Source organism: Saprolegnia diclina (genome assembly GCF_000281045.1).
Source record: "Saprolegnia diclina VS20 unplaced genomic scaffold supercont1.35, whole genome shotgun sequence".
Classification (NCBI taxonomy): domain Eukaryota; phylum Oomycota; class Saprolegniomycetes; order Saprolegniales; family Saprolegniaceae; genus Saprolegnia; species Saprolegnia diclina.
Window position 1 is genome coordinate 148858 of NW_008246102.1, and position 16748 is coordinate 165605.

Here is a 16748-nt window from a genome sequence, read left to right on the forward strand (position 1 = left end):
GTTGAGGCGCTTCTCGAGGCCAACGCGAACGTGCATGCGACGACACCGGTGCGCCCGGCCTTCCGCGCACGACGACGAGAACTCATGGAACGTAGGGTAAGGCCACGGCCTTGGTTTTGGCGGTCGGGAAGGGCCATACCGAGGTCATTGCGCTGCTTTTGACGGCGGGCGCCGATGTCAACCACCGCCTTCCGGTACCACCATCTCGATGCACTCTATAAAAGAGGCTCACGAATGCTGCTAGTCAGGAGCAACGGCGTTGATGCTCGCGGCTCACTCAGGCCACGACGCCGTGGTGCAGCAGCTGCTTGATCGCGGGGCCGATATCGATCTTCACCAATGGGTAGGACGCACTCCCTAGCATCTATCTCAAGCCTATTGCATGTAGAACGCCATGACACCACTCATGGCAGCTGCAAGCGCAGGCAGCGTGGCTGTCGCTTCGATACTCCTCGCCGCCAACGCTAACGTCGCCGACCTCGACAAGGTAGTCCTCGGAACCGACGATCTCCTTGTCTATGTACCTTCTTTAACGCCGTTACCTAGATGGGTTGCAGCGCGATGCACTATGCGGCCTCAAATGGACATGCAGCCATGCTTCGCGCTCTCATGAGCGCCGGCGCAAACCTCGACGTCCTCGCGTCGGTACGTCCATGAAGTAGCGATCCTCGCACCTCATGTATCGCTCTAGATGGGGCAGACGCCGCTGTACATGGCTGCAGAGAATGGCCATGCTACCGCGATGATGGCTCTGCTTGAGGCTGGTGCAAACGTTCACGCTGGTGTTGCGGTGCGTCTGTGCTTGTGTGATGGCTCCATGAACGTCACAGTAGGTCGGTGCTTCGAGTCTCATTGTCGCGGCTGCGAATGGTCATCTGGAAGCCGTCGAGTGTCTTCTCGCCGCCAAAATCGACGTCAACGCCACTTCGGCAACAGTACTTTGTCCGCAGATCCCAACACGATATCAACATGGAATTCCTCTCGAGTAGACGGGGGCGACGGCGCTGTGCATGGCATCTGCCAACGGCCACGACGCCATCGTCCGCCGACTTGCTTATGCGCGAGCCAACCTCGACCAGCCCGCTTTGGTACCGAACACGATCTCATGCAGTGTCTTGGAGCTCAAGTGCGTAGGACGGGTCGACACCGCTATCGCAAGCTATCGCCAACGGCCACGCCCGCGTCGTCGACGTTCTCCAAGACGTACGGGACAAGGTACGGGCGCAGATGATGCAACCAGAGGCTCAAGATTCTCTGGGACTAGAAAATGAAGCTGCTGCGCGCTGTGCGCCACGGCGACCTCGAGACCACCCAAGCCTTTTTGACCGAGGGGCTCAGCGTCAACGAGAATGACGAGGTGGTTAATATTGTCTTGTATCGTTTTTCATTTATAATTGAATAGCATGGTAATACGCTCGTGCACCTTGCGGTCTTGGGCCAGCACGACGCGCTTCTGGACATTCTCCTGGCGCAAGAGGGTGTTCAGACGACGCCTCTCAACAAGGTCTCTCTCTGCGTGTACGAAGTGCTACCCTAACCACTGTGGTACTAGTTTGGGGAGACGCCCATCATGATCGCGATCAAGATGGCCAACGAAACTCTTGTGACGCAGCTGCATCACGCGCAAGCAACGCCAGCCGTCGAGGTACCATGGTTTCATCGGAAGACATTCTTAACCAGCTCACGTGACGTAGATTTTGGCAAGCGATGTGATGCGGTTGGGCGAGCTGGGGCGCGGTGGCTACGGCGTTGTGTACAAAGGGTCGCTTCACAACCACGATGTCGCTGTCAAGACCTTGAAAGATGTACAAGGCGATGCAGCGTCCTTGCGCCGCGAGATGGCCGCCATGGAAGCGTACCTCCGCCTCTGTTCATTCGTGTACGCTCAGGACGTCGCTGCATAGGAATGCATCGCCGTACTTGCTGCGGCTGCTGGCGACTGTCGACATTGACTCGACGAACCCGCAGCTCGTGCTCGAGTACATGGACGGCGGCGATCTTTCGTCGTACCTCGACAAGGTGGCCAACGACCAAGCCGTAGCGGTGGGCTACTCGTCGCTCGAGGTGGCGTGGGTCGTTGCCAACGCTTTGAACGACCTCCACGCCAAGGACGTCGTCCATCGCGACATCAAGACCGACAACATCCTCCTCTCCTCGACCCAGTACATCAAGGTGGCTGACGTGGGTATTGCCAAGAAGAAGACGTCGCTCATGACGACGGGGGCTGGCACCAACAAGTGGATGGCTCCCGAGGTGCTCATATCGGGCAGCAACTACGGCACTCCCGCCGACATGTTCTCGTTTGGCGTCTTGCTCGAGACGCTCTTCCCCGACATGGCAAGCTACGCCGACGCCGACAACACTCCGTGGTATGCGGCGCTGCACGCGCGATGCAAGGCGACGGCACCCGAGACGCGCCCGACGGCGGCCGACGTTGTCCAGCTTCTGCGTCCGGAACTGCAACAGTACGTTGCAGTGATTGATGGCAGGTGACGCATGATGGTGCAGGCGACCGGAGCTCATCGTGTCACGTCCTGCCTTTGTCGCCGATCTTGCGGTAGATGGCTTTTTGCTGTGTTCTACCAACTGAGGTTTCATGTAGAGCGAACAGGTGTCCTCAACACCGACGAACGTCCTCTCTATTGAGTCGAATGCGTCGGCGTCGGCGGGCCCACGACCGGCGATTCGAACGTCCATGGTACGCTTTCAATATGGACTTTGCGGCTGCAACTACATCTGTGCTAGGCCGTGGGTGCTGCTATCTCGGACATGACGGTACTTCTACACGACAATATGTTCTCGTTGCATAGATATAATGTCTGCATAGCCGGAGCAAGCATTCCTCCGCGCTGTTTACAGCGGTGACGTCGATGGCGTCATCGCCCAACTCGACGATGGCGTGCATCCCGACTGTGCGACTGAGGTCCACTTGCTTCTCTACCGACTCTGCTAAAGCCACCCGATTAGATTGGCGAGACGGCACTTGTGTTGGCGGTGAGCCGAGGCCACACGCGTGTGGTTGACCTCCTCCTCGCCCGTGGCGCCAATACCAACCTCGATACCGCGGTGCGTTGTGGTACCACAGAGAGAGAAGACACCGTCATCTATCTCTAGGACGGGACCTCGGTCTTGCACGTCGTCGTGGCCCAGAAGCGCCATGCTCTGCTCGAGACTCTTGTCGCTGCCGGCGCCAACGTCAACGCCCGCAACGGCGTACGAACGCATGCCATATGAACGTACCCTAACCCGCAGGTGCTAGCGCGGCGACACGCCACTGCATGCAGCCACGCGACTCGACGACGTGGCTTTGGTCGAGCAATTGTTGGCAAGCGGCGCTGACCCCAACTTACTCAACGATGTATGCACGCCATTTGCTAGGTTGCAATATCGCATCGGAATATCGTGTTTAGGAGAAGGCCTTGCCGCTGCATGATGCGGCGGGCAACGGACGGGACATCCAAATCGTCACGGCGTTGCTTGCGCGTATGCGCAACGTCGACCAGCCCTACGGCAACGACGGCGACAACTTTGCCGGTGCGACGGCGCTCTACATGGCGGCCATGCATGACCACGCGGCCGTCGTCGACCTGCTCTTAAACGCCGGCGCCAACGTCAATGCCGATGCGGTACATCATGCAAATATGGTTCTCGCACCAAAGGACGAGACGTGTTGTGTGGCGTAGGTTGGCGAGAGCCCCCTCTTTACGGCGTCGTCCAGAGGCCACGCGGACGTGGTGCGCAAGCTGCTCGCGAGTTCGCCGAATGTGAATGCGGTTTATGTACCTTTCCTCTGTTTTCAAGGCCGATTGGGTGCTGAGCATGGCGTAGGAATCGGTGTCGGCTCTGTACGTGGCCGTGCACGAAGGCCACGCCGACGTTGTGGCCGCGCTTTTGGCCGCGCCTGGCATTCAATTCGACCAAGACGACATGGTATGCCACGTGTAGACCGCATATGATGGACAATATTGTCGTAGAATGGTGAGACGCTGTTGCACGTGGCCGTAGCGATGGACAATACCGACGTCGTGCGCGTGCTCTTGAACGCTGGCTTTGACATCAACGCGACCAACAAGGTCGACAAGTACATCCTGTCTAGCATAATGATCGTTTGGGCTGCGTAGCAAGGACAACGGCCGATCGAATATGCGGGACGCCTCCGCAACACGACGATGATGGGTCTGATGACCGACGCCTCGGACCACGTAGCTTTCCCAATACCTTTGGCTCGGTGCACGAAGTTGCGTTGTGTATCGTAGAAATACGCGCTCCAGGACGCCGCCAACGCCAACGACTTGGCCAAGGTGCGCTCGCTGCTGAGTCGCCCGTTCAACAGCAACGCGTTCAACAAGGTACCCACCGTCTCCCTTTACCTTAGTAATTATCTTGACAATCGTATAGATGGGCGACTCCTTGGCGCATTTGGCCGTGCGGGCTCACGACACGGAGACGCTTGCCTGCCTGATTGCGACGCCGGGCATTCATTTGGAGGAGCCAGATCTGGTATCGGGTTCAAAAACGCAACCACATGTGCTCATATGCGGCGGCTGCATAGGGCGGTCGATCTCCAATGGCCGTCGCCATCCAGCGCGGCTACCTCGACATGGCGGAGACGCTTTTTCGTCATTTGCACCAGCCTGTCCAGGAGGTTGGAGTCGCATCTCGGTCTGAAACTGACTCGTCCATTGCATTAGATCACGGGTGACGACTACGAAATGTCGACAGAGGAGCTCGGAGCAGGCGGCCAAGCGGTTGTGTATCGGGGCACGTATCAAGGGCGCAAGGTCGCCACCAAGAAGTCCAAGGGGTCCAAAGACGGTGCTGCGATGCTCTGTGCTGAAGCCGACGCCATGACCAAGTCGCGTCACCCCCTGTCTTTGAGTATCTAACAGATGGTCGTAGGTGTCCGTCGCCGTACCTAGTGTCGCTACTCGCTGTGGCAGACCGCGCTTCGATGACGCCGGCGCTGCTACTCGACTACATGGACATGGGCACGCTGCGGGGTTATCTGGACCAGAAGCGGTGGCGGCAAGTGAGCGAGTTGCAGCTGACCAACCTCGAGGTGGCGTGGGTCGTGGCGAATGCGATGAAGGACTTGCATGCGCTTGGCATCGTTCACCGCGACATCAAGAGCGACAACGTCCTCTTGAGCTTGGACCACTACATCAAGCTCGGCGACTTGGGTATCGCCAAGGTGGCCGCCACGTACATGACGGACGGCCGCGGCACGGCGCGCTGGACTGCCCCCGAAGTGCTGCGCGTCGACGGTGAGCGCTACGGCACTGAGGCTGACATCTACTCGTTTGGCGTGCTCTTGACGGAGCTGGATACACTCGAGCTGCCGTTCCACGATGCCACTGACCTGGCGAACGAGTATCAGATCAAGGAGGCGGTCCTCGCGGGTCGCCGACCGACGCTGACCGAGTCCTGCGAGTCGTGGCTGCACGAGCTCGCCACGCAGTGTCTCGAGACGGAGCCATCCAAGCGCCCCACAGCCAACGAGATTGTCAAGACCCTTGCGAAGCGCGTGGCCAAAGGCCCCGTGGTTGGTGTACGTCCCTCTATATATCGCTCCAACGGGGTACGAGACTCGTGTAGAATCTCGAGACGTTCCACCGCGCGGTAGCGGCGAATGATGTTGCATCGGTGCAAAAGCTGCTCCTGAACGGGTTTGACCCCAACTATACGGTCAAGGTACCTTGTTTGTCGTACTTCCGTGAACAGTCAGCGACCGACATACGGTAGAGCGACACGGTGCCGCTGCCGATGGCCGTAAGCTATCACAAGGAAGACGTCGCGCAGCTTTTGCTCGACCACGGCGCGTTCGTGGACAGCTACTGCGTACAACGACCTTGTTCAAAGCAGATGCTACATGCATGGAAGCGCGTAGGAAGGCTGCAGCGGGCTTCACGACGCTGCGAGCGACGGCAACTGGAGTCTCGTCAAGCTACTGCTCGATTCGGGCGCCAATGTCGATTTGCTCGACAAGGTAGTACGACCATCTCTTCTCTTCCTCGATGGAAGGACGTCAGCGCTCATCCTTGGATCTAGAAGCATCGCAGTGCGCTCTACCGGGCGGTCAAGAACGACCACGAGAGCATTGTGCGCCTCCTCCTCGACGCCGGTGCCGACGCCACGCTACCAAACAAGGTCGAACGACATTTCTAGAGTCTATTCGCAGGGATTGATATGGCGTAGACGGGCAAGACGCCGTTGGCGCTCGCCAAGGCCGACGACGACTTGATAGAGTACGTGCCGCTCTTGGAAGGCGCCGAGGCCGCGGTACGTGTCGCTCCATCGACGACTCTGCCCACAATGACTCGTCGTAGCACGCCGCCACGTCTGAGCTGCGCCTCTGCGCTGGCTGCGACGACGCGTGGCATCCGATCGAGGCTGCTTGCGCTGCCTGCGGCCACGACGCCTCGCTGTACGACAAGGTCTCGTGCTTGGTGCGTCGGTTCGTGACGCTGCACCACCGTGGCGTGCCGATCGACTGGACGCGCACCTGTGTGCCGTGCAGTCGCACTATGTTTATGCTCGAGACGTGTCCTGGCTGCCAGCGCGCGTCGCCCGCGAGCACGGACGAGCTCAAGATGCTGCTCAAGCGACTGTGGTTCGCGGCCACAAAGCCTGTACGCTTTGCACTTGGAGAGCATCCATCCTCGCATCGGAGAGTCACAGCATGCGTCGTAGACCACAAAGACGCCAGCGCTCCGGTATATCGCGGCTTGGTTCCGCCGCAGGAACGCAGCAAGAAAGCTTGCGGCCTCGACCGACCTCGACAAGCGCAACGCCGAGTACGGCCACATGATGGTAGGCTATGCTCCGTGATAGTGTCAAAGGCATTGGACATGGTATTAGGCGCTCATCGACGCCATCGAGGAGGACAACATGCCGAGGCTAGTACAGTTGCTAGCACAGCCCACGACACCGACCCGCAACGATTGCGTATTGGATCCACACCACATGGCTCGTCTCTCACATTGGGGCAACTGACTAGTATGGCAACTCCCTCGTGCACCACGCTGTCAAGCAAAATAACCTCGCCATGCTGCAAGTGTTGCTGGCAGCGCCCGGCATCCCGATCGACCACCAAAACAACGTACGCTGTGACGACGCTCGACGTCCTGACGGCCATTGTAGGCGCGGGAAACGCCATTGGCTGTCGCGATCGCCGCGGGCGCCGCCGATCTCGTGCGCGTTCTCTATACGGCTATGTGTCCGCCCACCGTACGTTTGGATACGTCTCCCATGTTGCATGTCTCATACTGCCATTTATTAGGACAATGCGGCGATGACGTAGGCGTCTTCCTAGGGGTAGGTGTTGATGCCACGTAGGAGTGCCTCGGCGTACGTGCGTGCGGAGCCCCCGTCGGTGCACGACTACATTCTTCGCCACAAGCTCGATTTGCAAGTGCCGGGATCGCGCCTCCAGACGTGGCCGACCAAGCTCCAGCTTGCGTTTGTGGCCGCAAATGCGCTCGCCGATCTCCACGCAGCAGGTCGCGTCCACGGGTCGTTCTCAAGCTACAGCCTGTACGCGGACCCGTATGCCGGCACGATCCACACACTGTATCCTGGCTACGTACCACCAAGCACGTCGATGGCGCCGTGGACAGCGCCGGAAGTGCGCGTGGCGCAGCTGCCGCCAACGCCCGCGTCCGACATGTACGCGCTCGGCGTTTTCTTTACGGAGCTCGACACGCTCCTCATGCCGACGGTCCAGCTCGGACGTCTTCGCGACGACTGCGAGCCGTGGTACGCCGACATTGTGGCTCGCTGCACCACGGACGACCCGACACTGCGGCTGACCGCCGCCGACGTTGTCACTCGCCTGCAACCCCACGTCGACGCGGCCACCAAGCAGCGCGAGGTGGCGTGCCTTGAGGATACATCTCTTCATGCATCTCTAGATGTTTCGGGCCTTTGATGAAGCGACCTGTCCGTTGCAGATGGACGTTATCACCAAGCTTTTGGACGACGGGCTCCACCCAAACGCTGTCTTCACGGTACCAGCCCGCTTTAGCATTTCTGTGTTGCTGATGCGCGCCATCGTACCGCAGAACGGCCAGAGCGTCTTGTGTGCCGCGATCTTGTCAGTGTCCCCCGAGCTTGTGCGCTTTATGCTGTCGCGCGGCGCGGACGTCAACCACCCACTGGTCATGACAGCCTTCCTTGGATACGTCATCTCAATGTTCGTTGTATTAGGGTCCACTGGGTACACCGCTGCTGTTTGCAGCGAGTCGGATCTTTAGCTACGAGATCCTTGCCATCTTGATCAATGCGGGCGCCGACATTCATGCAGTGCATCCGGTACCGTGGATAAGGTGAGGCAACGGGTAGCACGTCGCTGGAGCTAGGTGGACGGCGATACCCCGCTTATAAACGCAGTCTTCTTCGGCAACCCGCTGGCCGTCGCCCAACTCGTCTACTCGGACCTGTCGACACTGCTCGCGCGCGACAAGGTTGGTTGCTACTGCGACTCAATACTGATGCAACAACGTACGATGCAGGAAGGCAAGACTGCGCTCGAGATTGCGCGGACGCTGCGAGAGGAACACCTTTGTGCCGGCACGGTGTCGATGCGCAAGCAACCCGTCGATGTTGCCGTCGTGCTGGAAGACGCCGAGCGCTGGCGCGTGATGCTACTGGCACGCGACTTGCCGATGACCACGGCGCGCTTCTGTGCCGACTGCAGCATGCCGTTATCGATCGAGGACTTGAGCTGCCGCACGCGCACATGTGGCGCGGCCAAGGTCGTCCAGTCGGTCTTGTCCAGCGCCAAAAACTTCTTCTCCAAGAGAAAGTAGATCCACCGCGGCTATCATAGCAAAACATGGTTTTTGTATCAATGTGTCGAGTTCTTATGCACTTGTTGGCGAGCGCGCGTGCCAACACCAAGTGCAGTGCGCGCGGCGGTGGAACTCGGTGGTCATCTCGAAATGGTGACACATTGCCGCAGTCCCGCGCTTTTGGCGTAGACGGTCCACAACCCGCGGAACACATGTTTGGCGTACAATGCCACGTTACAATCGTCGCTGCCATCGACTTGGCTGGTCGCATGCAGGGTGTAGCATGCACGTATCTTCAAGGGCCATGGCGCGACGTCCCCGGAAAAGATTTATCGTGAGACGCCCTTGCCCGAAGCGGTCGTCGCAGCAAAAACCTGTCAAAATACATATGTTATTAACCTCCCTCTTGTCCTTCAAATCGTATCAAACTTTCTTAGTCTAGCATCGCCAAGTCGAGGCGAGTCCGAATCTGTATCTCACTAAGAGTGAATCGTCCTCTAGCAGGATCTGCGAACTGGTCACTCAATACTTTGCACGGGTGTCAGACTGACTGACTGACCCATACTCGGATCAGCAGCATGAGAGATGAAGCAGTGGTAGATGGGGGCACCATCGCTGGTACTAAAGCCGCCCGTGTAGATCCGCCCCGAAGCGCTCGTAGCTGCAGTCCTTGCCGGCGACGCGGACGCTGTGGCCACGATACTTGATGCGCGGATGCCAACGCACGCGGCGAGGTAGCCATCTTGTCCATAAACGAACATGAGCCTGCACACATGGATGGGCTGTAGATGACGTACGCCGTACTGACGACAGCCGCGAAGCTTGGCCATGCAGCGATCGTCGCTGCTTGCGGCGGGCGCGACGCTGGCGGCGACAGGAACTGCGCCACTGGTTGTACGACTTCGTACGACTACGACGGACAATAGCCGATATCGACCATTCGTGGTCTAACCGTCGTGCGTGACATGCTCCATGAAGACCAAGCCGGCTCGCGCGACAAGTTCCGTGAAGTGCACCGTGTGGCTCTCTTCGCAGAAGGCCGCGCTCTGGTGACCGAACTTGGCCACGCCTTTGACGTGGTGATCCAAGGCCAAGCTGGCCCGCGTCCCGAGGAAGCCCGTGCGGCCCAAGACGAAACACACGAGCGCGCGGCGACGCCAGAGGTTGGCCATGGCATTGACGTGCTGGTCCAAGGCCAAGCTGGCTCGCTTCCCGAGGAAGAGGTGCTTCTTATTGCACTACATACATATTGAGCACGCCATAAAGGTCGAGATGGATGAGATGCAGGAGCCCGCCCAATGCCGCGTCTGGGTCTGAGTGAGGCGCGACAACAAGTCGTCTGCACCGTAGCCAAGCAGACCAAAGGTCACCAATTATATTACTTTGTTCCCAAGATTTGGCAGTCTCGTATTTATGATGTTTGACCCGACCCAAGGCGACGCACTGTGAAACGTGCTAGCCCATCGCAACGACGCAGTACAATGTACAAAATAACAATCATTGGATTGAAAAAAGCACACCAACTAGGCCTTGACGTAGCCCACGTCCTTGTCAAACTCGTGGTCGTCGCCCGCAATAAACGACTGGTGCGTCTCGTTCGTCTCGAGCGCGAGCTTGGCCTTGAACTCGTTGTCAATGGTAGACATGTCGCCGTCGTTGTTGTCAAACATGCAGAACCACGTGAGGAGAAGCGTCAACAAGCAAATGCCCGCAAACGTGTACCACGTGCCAACGTAGCCAAAGCCGGGCGCCTTCACCCAGTGCGCAAAGCCATACGAGCCAATGGCGGCGCCCGCCTTGCCCATAGCCGCCGAGAAGCCGTGGCACAAGCTCTTGATGGCTGTCGGGTACATCTCCGTGGGCATGACGAACGTCGACATGTTGGGGCCAAAGCTGGAGAAGAAGAGCGTCAAGCCAAAGAAAATGATGAAGAGCGCGTGTACTGAGCTCGATACTAGGCACCGACTCCCGACCGATGGCCGTCAATCTTCCCTGTACAGCAAGTGCGAGGCCTGGTTTACCGAAATGGTGTTGCCGTGCGTGGACGCTGACCCGACCAAGCGTCCGACCGCCGCACACCTCCCCGCGCTCCTCGGCAAGCACATGAGGAAAGCGCAGACGACCTTCAAGGTTAGACTACTCGAGGTGCTCGAATATTGGCATCGTGATAGATGGCGAAGGTCTTCCGCCACGCCTCCAGCTCGACGTCGCGACGCAACTCTTGGAGAACGGTCTGGACCCCAACAGCGTGGACGACATACGTGCCTCGTGCGCACAGCGCCATCCATGACATGCATGGTGCTTGTAGTACGGACAACCGCTTCTCAGTGCTGATGTCTTTGGTGCCGATTCCACTGCGATGCAGCGTCTGCTCGACCGAGGCGCGGATGCATCTTACAGAGTTTCTCATATACTAGTAGTGTTTAGAAAGGTAACTCACAGCGCTGCTTGCTGCAACCAAGTACACGGACAACATCCCAGTCGTTGCGCGCTTGATCTCGGCGAGGGCGATGTCCACGCTGTCGACAGAGTACGACACCAAGCGCTGCTTCATGCCCGGGACTTGCCGATGCCGACGCCGCGATGCTGCCCGCAGAACTCCGCTGTCTTCCGAAGACATGAGTAGCCGCAAGCGCACGTGTGGCGGAGCCAAGATCGTCCAGTCAGTGCCAAAAAGCTCTTCACCGAGCAAAAGTAGATAAGACGCCATCATCCAGTGAACCACGGATTTTGTATCAATGTATCGAGTTACAATGCTGTCTGCACGTGTTGGCGGACGCAGTGTGCGACTTTCAAAGCACTTGGTCGATCTTCGGGTGCATGCGCCAAGCATGCTGTGGCCAGCGCCTGGATCCACGACGGGCAGCTCTCGCCAATTGTCGGCTGGATCGTGCCTTGGATCACACGGCTCATGATGGCCGTGTCCACCAGCGCGTTTCCTATCGTTTTACGATATAAAATTACACATATCCAAGGTTGCGCGATACCCTTGTCATTGCGGAGGTCCGCGTACGGAATATGGTGCGTGCTGAGTTCCGAGACTACCATACCAAACGAGTACATGTCGGCCGCGGTCGTGTAGTGGTTTTCTTGGAGAATCTCGGGCGCCTACAGTACATTTAGAACCCTAGTCTTCATAGAACAATAGACAAGTGTGTACCATCCAGCGGTACGTGCCGACGCCGACTGTCATGGTCGCGGTCGTGACCTCGCGCGACGTGCCAAAGTCGGTGAGCTTGCAACCCTATCCCCATAGGGTTAGGGATATTCTCTTTCGATTCCTGGTACCTTGACAGTATCGAGAAGGATGTTGCGGGACTTGAGATCCCGGTGGATAATATCGAGCGAGTGGAGGTAGACAAGGCCTTCTGCGATGGCCAACATGGCTCCGACCTTCTCATCCCACGGGAAGAGCGTGTCGGGCGATGCTTTGGTCGTCTCGAGCACACTCTTGAGGTCGCCACGGTCCATGTACTCGAGAACCATCTGCAGCTCGGACGGAACGCGCCAGCTGGCGCCAAGGGTCTTGGTGATGTACGGGCTGTTCATCCTAGTTGAGATGGGATGCTTGAGTAAATACCGAGGTGGTTGACTGGACGTACTGGAACGTCAGCTGGATCTCGTCAATGAGGTGGCCGAGCGCCACGTGGCTACTTTTTCCCGGTAGCAAGCACTTGATGGCTACGTCGCTGCCTACAAGACACTGCCTGAGCCAAGGTCTCTTGCCAGCGATGTACCTTTGTAGGAGCCACGCCACACTTGCCCGTACGCGCCTTCAGCCAGGAACGTCGAGCGAACGAGGTCGTCCTCGTCGAGCCGTGCGCCAAAGAGAGCCTACGTTTCAACACTGTTTCTGCAACTTTAGCTGTGGACGAGGGAGTGCGTACACTGAGGTCGTGCGGCTGGCGTCCCGAAGGGTCCATCGATCCCGTGTCTTGGGTGTTGGCTGTCGTTGTGAGCGGCGGTCGACGTCCCATCAGTCTACACAACCCGGACGCTGAATGATGCACACATAACGTTATGGCGTACTTGTCATCGCGACGGCGGGCACGGACAACGTAGAGAGCAATGAGGCCAAGTACAAGCACGCCCACGACACCGCCGGCAACGATACCTCCGATCGCTGCCGCGGACAAGGACGTCGGGTTTGGTGGCAGTGTCGCCGGCACAATGGTCGTCGCGGCTGGTCCTAAGTGACCATATTCACACTTGAGAATAGCCAAATGTACAAGTTGTCATACCGGGGTAGGTGCACACGGTGAAGTTCTTGACCGTGTTCCAAAGCGTCTGCAGTGTATTGGGCGCCACACAGGATGAGCTCACGTCGATGCTCTTTGGCGAGAAATAGCTGCCGGTTGCTTCGATCGCCTTGAGCGTTGCCTTGTCGATGAGAAAAGTCGTCAACTCAATGCCCGCCAACGAGCTACGAGGTAACGTCAGAGGCCTTACGGTGCGACGTTGTTAATTCGTACAATTCGAGCTTTGTGCGAAACGAAACGTTGTGGAGGTCGTGCAGCGGGTTGCCCGAAAGATCCCTATCTCAAATACGTGCTGCACCACGCCATTTTTGACGTTGGAAACCTACAGGTACGAGAGGGTGCTGAGGTTGAGGTCGTGGATGCTCGTCAAGTTGTTGTTTTGCAGCTGTCTAAAGACGCGGACATGTCGCGTGTCGAATGGACATGATGTACAGTACAGTTGAGCGAGCGGTGGGAAGGCCGGCGGCAGTTGCGTCACGTTCGAGTACGTAATCATTCTAGGAGCGTCCACGATCAGCGCCGATTGTTAAGAGGCGCGGTGTACAAGCTGTTGACGTTGGGCGGGAAGATCGCTGATGCAATGTTGAGGTTCGGGTTGTTGGTGATTCCCCTACAAGTCCACCACCCAAGGGACGTTTCAAACGAGAAAATGTGATGACGTTGTTGTACAAAAAGGTGAGGCTGTGATAGGACGAGAGGTTGCCGACGGTCTGGATCCGTGTGCCATCAAATGAGCTACACATTATCATGAGTGAATACAAGGGTAGCGATGACAGCAGCGTACACAGAGGTGGCTCCCGCCGGCAGCTCGGCCAAGTACGACGCCGACTCTGGGCATAGTACAATGCAGTGAGCCCTTGCGATGAATGTGTGCATCTCAACTACCAGTGATGAGAAATAATTCAGGCTTGCTGGGGCTCGTCGGTGACAGCGCCTTGAGTACCTACAGAAGGAAACGTGAGCCTCGATGTCAAGGTAGCTGTCAAACGCACCGCGCATTGGTTGTCGACGATGCAGTACGACGCCGAAGGTCCGCAATAGGCTGCCGAGTACGACGACGTGTAGGCCGTATATGGGCAAGTCGCCGCCATGAGCGACGTGCTCTAATGGTAGCATCGGAGAGTATGAGACTACGCCACGACAGAAGCGGTCGAACGAGTAGTAGAGGCAGCGCGATGGCACGGAGCATGAGTCGGCTCATGCTGGTGTGTGCAAGAACGAAAAACGGATGTGGCGCGATCGGGCCACAACCCAACAGCAGCTATCGCGGCTGGTTGGGACGTTGATTTGCATGATACCAGCTTCGATTTTAGCATTTTCCGTCAATGTGATTGGCCAATACCTTGTGGTAGCGAATTTCGAAGGACAACTCAATAATTTGACCGGATATTTTTCAAATACTGTTTCCTGCCAAACACTGGATTGATCGTGTAGTTGTTCTGGCGTTCACAACCATGAACCAATAGGCACATTAAAGGCTGCTTTGACGCAGCTTCGAGACTTTTCCGCTCTGCTTCATTGGCGAGACCGTGTCACTTCAAGATCATCATGCTTGGGATCGTGTAAATTCGTCCCTGCGCCAAATGTTTATCCGGATCCAAATAATTTCCGGATCGTTGGGCAGCGCCTTTTTGATGGCAACAGCCATCCTGTGCGGGTTTGCGAGTGGATGGTTATGTAGCTGATTCTGGCCATACACAGCGGAAGCGCAACCGCAACGCCGTCATGGACGATTCTGTCTGCACTGGTAGTTCATTGGTTAAGCATTTCAGCAGCAAAATATTCGTGTTGAGCTCTGGAAACGTGTTTTTCCTTCGTCGTCTCAATTGAATTGGGGACGCCACTGGGACTCAAACACTGGTGGTACCAAGAGTCTACAACAGGTTATCTAAAGACGTTTGGTGGAACACCAGTGTCTAAACTCGCTGACGTCGACAGAATACTTTGTTCCGTCAAGGGATAGAGCTGGCGAGCTGCAACGACTTAACCATTTGGTCTGGATGCGTCCAACAAAATCGACCGCCTTCATGAAGCTGAGAGAAGAGCACGCTCCCAAGACTGTGTGTTGACCAAATGAGGATTGCAATCCAGTGCGGGTTTGTAAGTGAATGCGCCTGGCAGGCTCTCAATCCAAGCATCAGACACGTGCGCATTCGGTAATTACGTGATTCCTTCATTCGTACGAGTCGCCAATTTGGTGGTTCACCGTCCTAGACGTTGTCCAAGGTCCTGCCCGCGCCAAGGGTCGACATGGCTGCAAAGATAGCACCCCAATGCCCAAACAAAAGTGACAAGAATCAAGCAAGGCTTTGGGAGCGGCAGCTTTGGCCGTCGGGTGGGCGCGCGCCATGGGCCGCCGCACGGAACCCAGAAGCGATCCCACGACGCATCTTCTCCGATTCCATTGGTCAAAGCGAATCCAATCAAGCCAATGAGCTTGCACGAACGCCATAAATCCAGCAGGCGCGGAGCGAATCCGCGAGCACCGTTGCAATTATTTGTATTTTAATGCATACATATACAAATGATACATGTACATAGAATATACGATTTAAATTATATGCAGCAATTGTTTTATTTTACTGCATTGCGATTGCATTTCCCGATCGACCGCGCGGACCTCCGACCTCATGACCCGCGAAGAAGCACCGCTCCTCACCCGAGCCTTCGCCTCCATGCGGGGCTGCCTCCTCGGGCGCATGGCCATCGTCCTCGGGGCAGTGGCCTTCTCGGTCATCCTCCATCTGCTGCCTCGTCGCGTTGCCAATCAGGTGGCCGCCTGGGTGACCATACTGCTCTTGACCATCGCGCTAAGCGGGGGCAAGCACAGCGACGACGATCGCAAGGCTACCGACGATTACGACTTCCTCGACGACAACCATCGCCCCGACGCGACGAACGACGACGGGTTCGATGCCCACACCTTCCGCGCGAGCGCGTTCCTCTACTTGTCGTATACGTGCGGCGACCTTTTGCTGTCGGAAGGGTCATACTTCATGCCACGACGATGATGTAGGGTGACAACATTGCTCATTTGCACCTTTGTCGTGGAGGACGTCATCCCTGCGTGTTTGAACCATCTCACGGCCGCTGCGCAAGCTCTTTTTCAGCTTGGCTCTTCTGCTCCAGCGGTGATCGACCTGGCAGAGTCTGACGAAGAGTTCGACGAAGAGTAAGACGACACAGATAGCTAAAAGCTTCAATTCTACTAGTACTGCATATGAACCTCGACTTACGTCTTGCAGATTTGTGCGTCATGATGAGCAGCGCAAAGCCCGTCGTTGACGAGCGCAATGACGCGAACTTCGAGCGCCTCCAACTTGAACTACAGTCTCTGCAGCGCTCGCGTTGAGGGCCTGGCAGCGCCCAGCGTCACGCTCTTCTCGGCAAAATGGTCCAAGAGACCAGGTCGCGACCTGAGGCGGCAGTCTCGTCGATCTCGTGGCAGGCGACTCAGTCGTGGCTTCAATGCAGAGCGACTCGTCGTCAGCTGCCATGCCTAGAGTCGACATCGGCCGCCGACTTGTGCTCATGGAACCATAGTAAAAGAAGAAGAGGGTTTCCTACCTCTGCGCCTTGGCGAGCGCGTCGCGGAGCTCATTTGCGTCGTCCGCGCATACGCCCAGCGTACGTGTAGACGGGCGCGCCGGCTGCATTGACGCCCACGAGCGACATGCCAAACGTGTCAAGGTCTGTGGCG

At 57.3% G+C, this 16748-nt stretch overlaps 5 protein-coding genes across 5 annotated transcripts; 3 read left to right on the forward strand and 2 right to left on the reverse strand.

The window, feature by feature from the left end:
• SDRG_10415 (TKL protein kinase) lies at nt 1-8849 on the forward strand. Its single transcript, XM_008616403.1, has 48 exons — nt 1-48; nt 96-194; nt 245-343; nt 389-487; nt 547-645; nt 692-790; nt 834-935; nt 990-1088; nt 1135-1215; nt 1265-1357; nt 1403-1504; nt 1553-1645; nt 1695-1855; nt 1905-2465; nt 2509-2557; nt 2603-2698; nt 2746-2775; nt 2828-2923; nt 2968-3066; nt 3115-3213; nt 3260-3358; nt 3411-3626; nt 3684-3779; nt 3829-3930; nt 3975-4073; nt 4122-4202; nt 4257-4349; nt 4399-4500; nt 4553-4645; nt 4692-4855; nt 4900-5548; nt 5596-5691; nt 5743-5838; nt 5888-5986; nt 6049-6147; nt 6196-6279; nt 6327-6629; nt 6691-6810; nt 6859-6945; nt 6998-7099; nt 7141-7227; nt 7280-7296; nt 7336-7870; nt 7911-8006; nt 8061-8156; nt 8206-8310; nt 8358-8462; nt 8511-8849. The coding sequence occupies exons 3-48, from the start codon at nt 263-265 to the stop codon at nt 8805-8807; spliced, it is 6357 nt and encodes a 2118-aa protein (XP_008614625.1). The 5' UTR covers nt 1-48; nt 96-194; nt 245-262; the 3' UTR covers nt 8808-8849.
• Nucleotides 8850-9754: 905 nt separating this feature from the next.
• On the forward strand, nt 9755-10106 carry SDRG_10416 (hypothetical protein; the record flags this gene model as incomplete). Its single annotated transcript, XM_008616404.1, has 2 exons — nt 9755-10012; nt 10056-10106. 2 exons carry the CDS (start codon nt 9755-9757, stop codon nt 10104-10106), a joined length of 309 nt encoding a protein of 102 aa, XP_008614626.1.
• Nucleotides 10107-10312: 206 nt separating this feature from the next.
• Nucleotides 10313-10669, reverse strand: SDRG_10417 (hypothetical protein; the record flags this gene model as incomplete). The annotated part of the gene is made up of 1 exon (XM_008616405.1): nt 10313-10669. The coding sequence occupies one exon, from the start codon at nt 10667-10669 to the stop codon at nt 10313-10315; it is 357 nt and encodes a 118-aa protein (XP_008614627.1).
• Nucleotides 10670-11501: 832 nt separating this feature from the next.
• Nucleotides 11502-14267, reverse strand: SDRG_10418 (TKL protein kinase). The gene is made up of 18 exons (XM_008616406.1): nt 14205-14267; nt 14041-14151; nt 13934-13991; nt 13833-13878; nt 13718-13783; nt 13593-13658; nt 13486-13545; nt 13375-13437; nt 13262-13324; nt 13031-13212; nt 12819-12978; nt 12677-12770; nt 12527-12623; nt 12392-12482; nt 12078-12339; nt 11950-12033; nt 11777-11897; nt 11502-11728 (listed from the first exon to the last, which is right to left on the reverse strand). Exons 1-18 carry the CDS (start codon nt 14247-14249, stop codon nt 11538-11540), a joined length of 1860 nt encoding a protein of 619 aa, XP_008614628.1. The 5' UTR covers nt 14250-14267; the 3' UTR covers nt 11502-11537.
• A 1388-nt stretch (nt 14268-15655) lies between these two features.
• On the forward strand, nt 15656-16279 carry SDRG_10419 (hypothetical protein). The gene is made up of 2 exons (XM_008616407.1): nt 15656-16007; nt 16065-16279. The coding sequence occupies exons 1-2, from the start codon at nt 15679-15681 to the stop codon at nt 16222-16224; spliced, it is 489 nt and encodes a 162-aa protein (XP_008614629.1). The 5' UTR covers nt 15656-15678; the 3' UTR covers nt 16225-16279.
• The last annotated feature ends 469 nt before the right edge of the window (nt 16280-16748 follow it).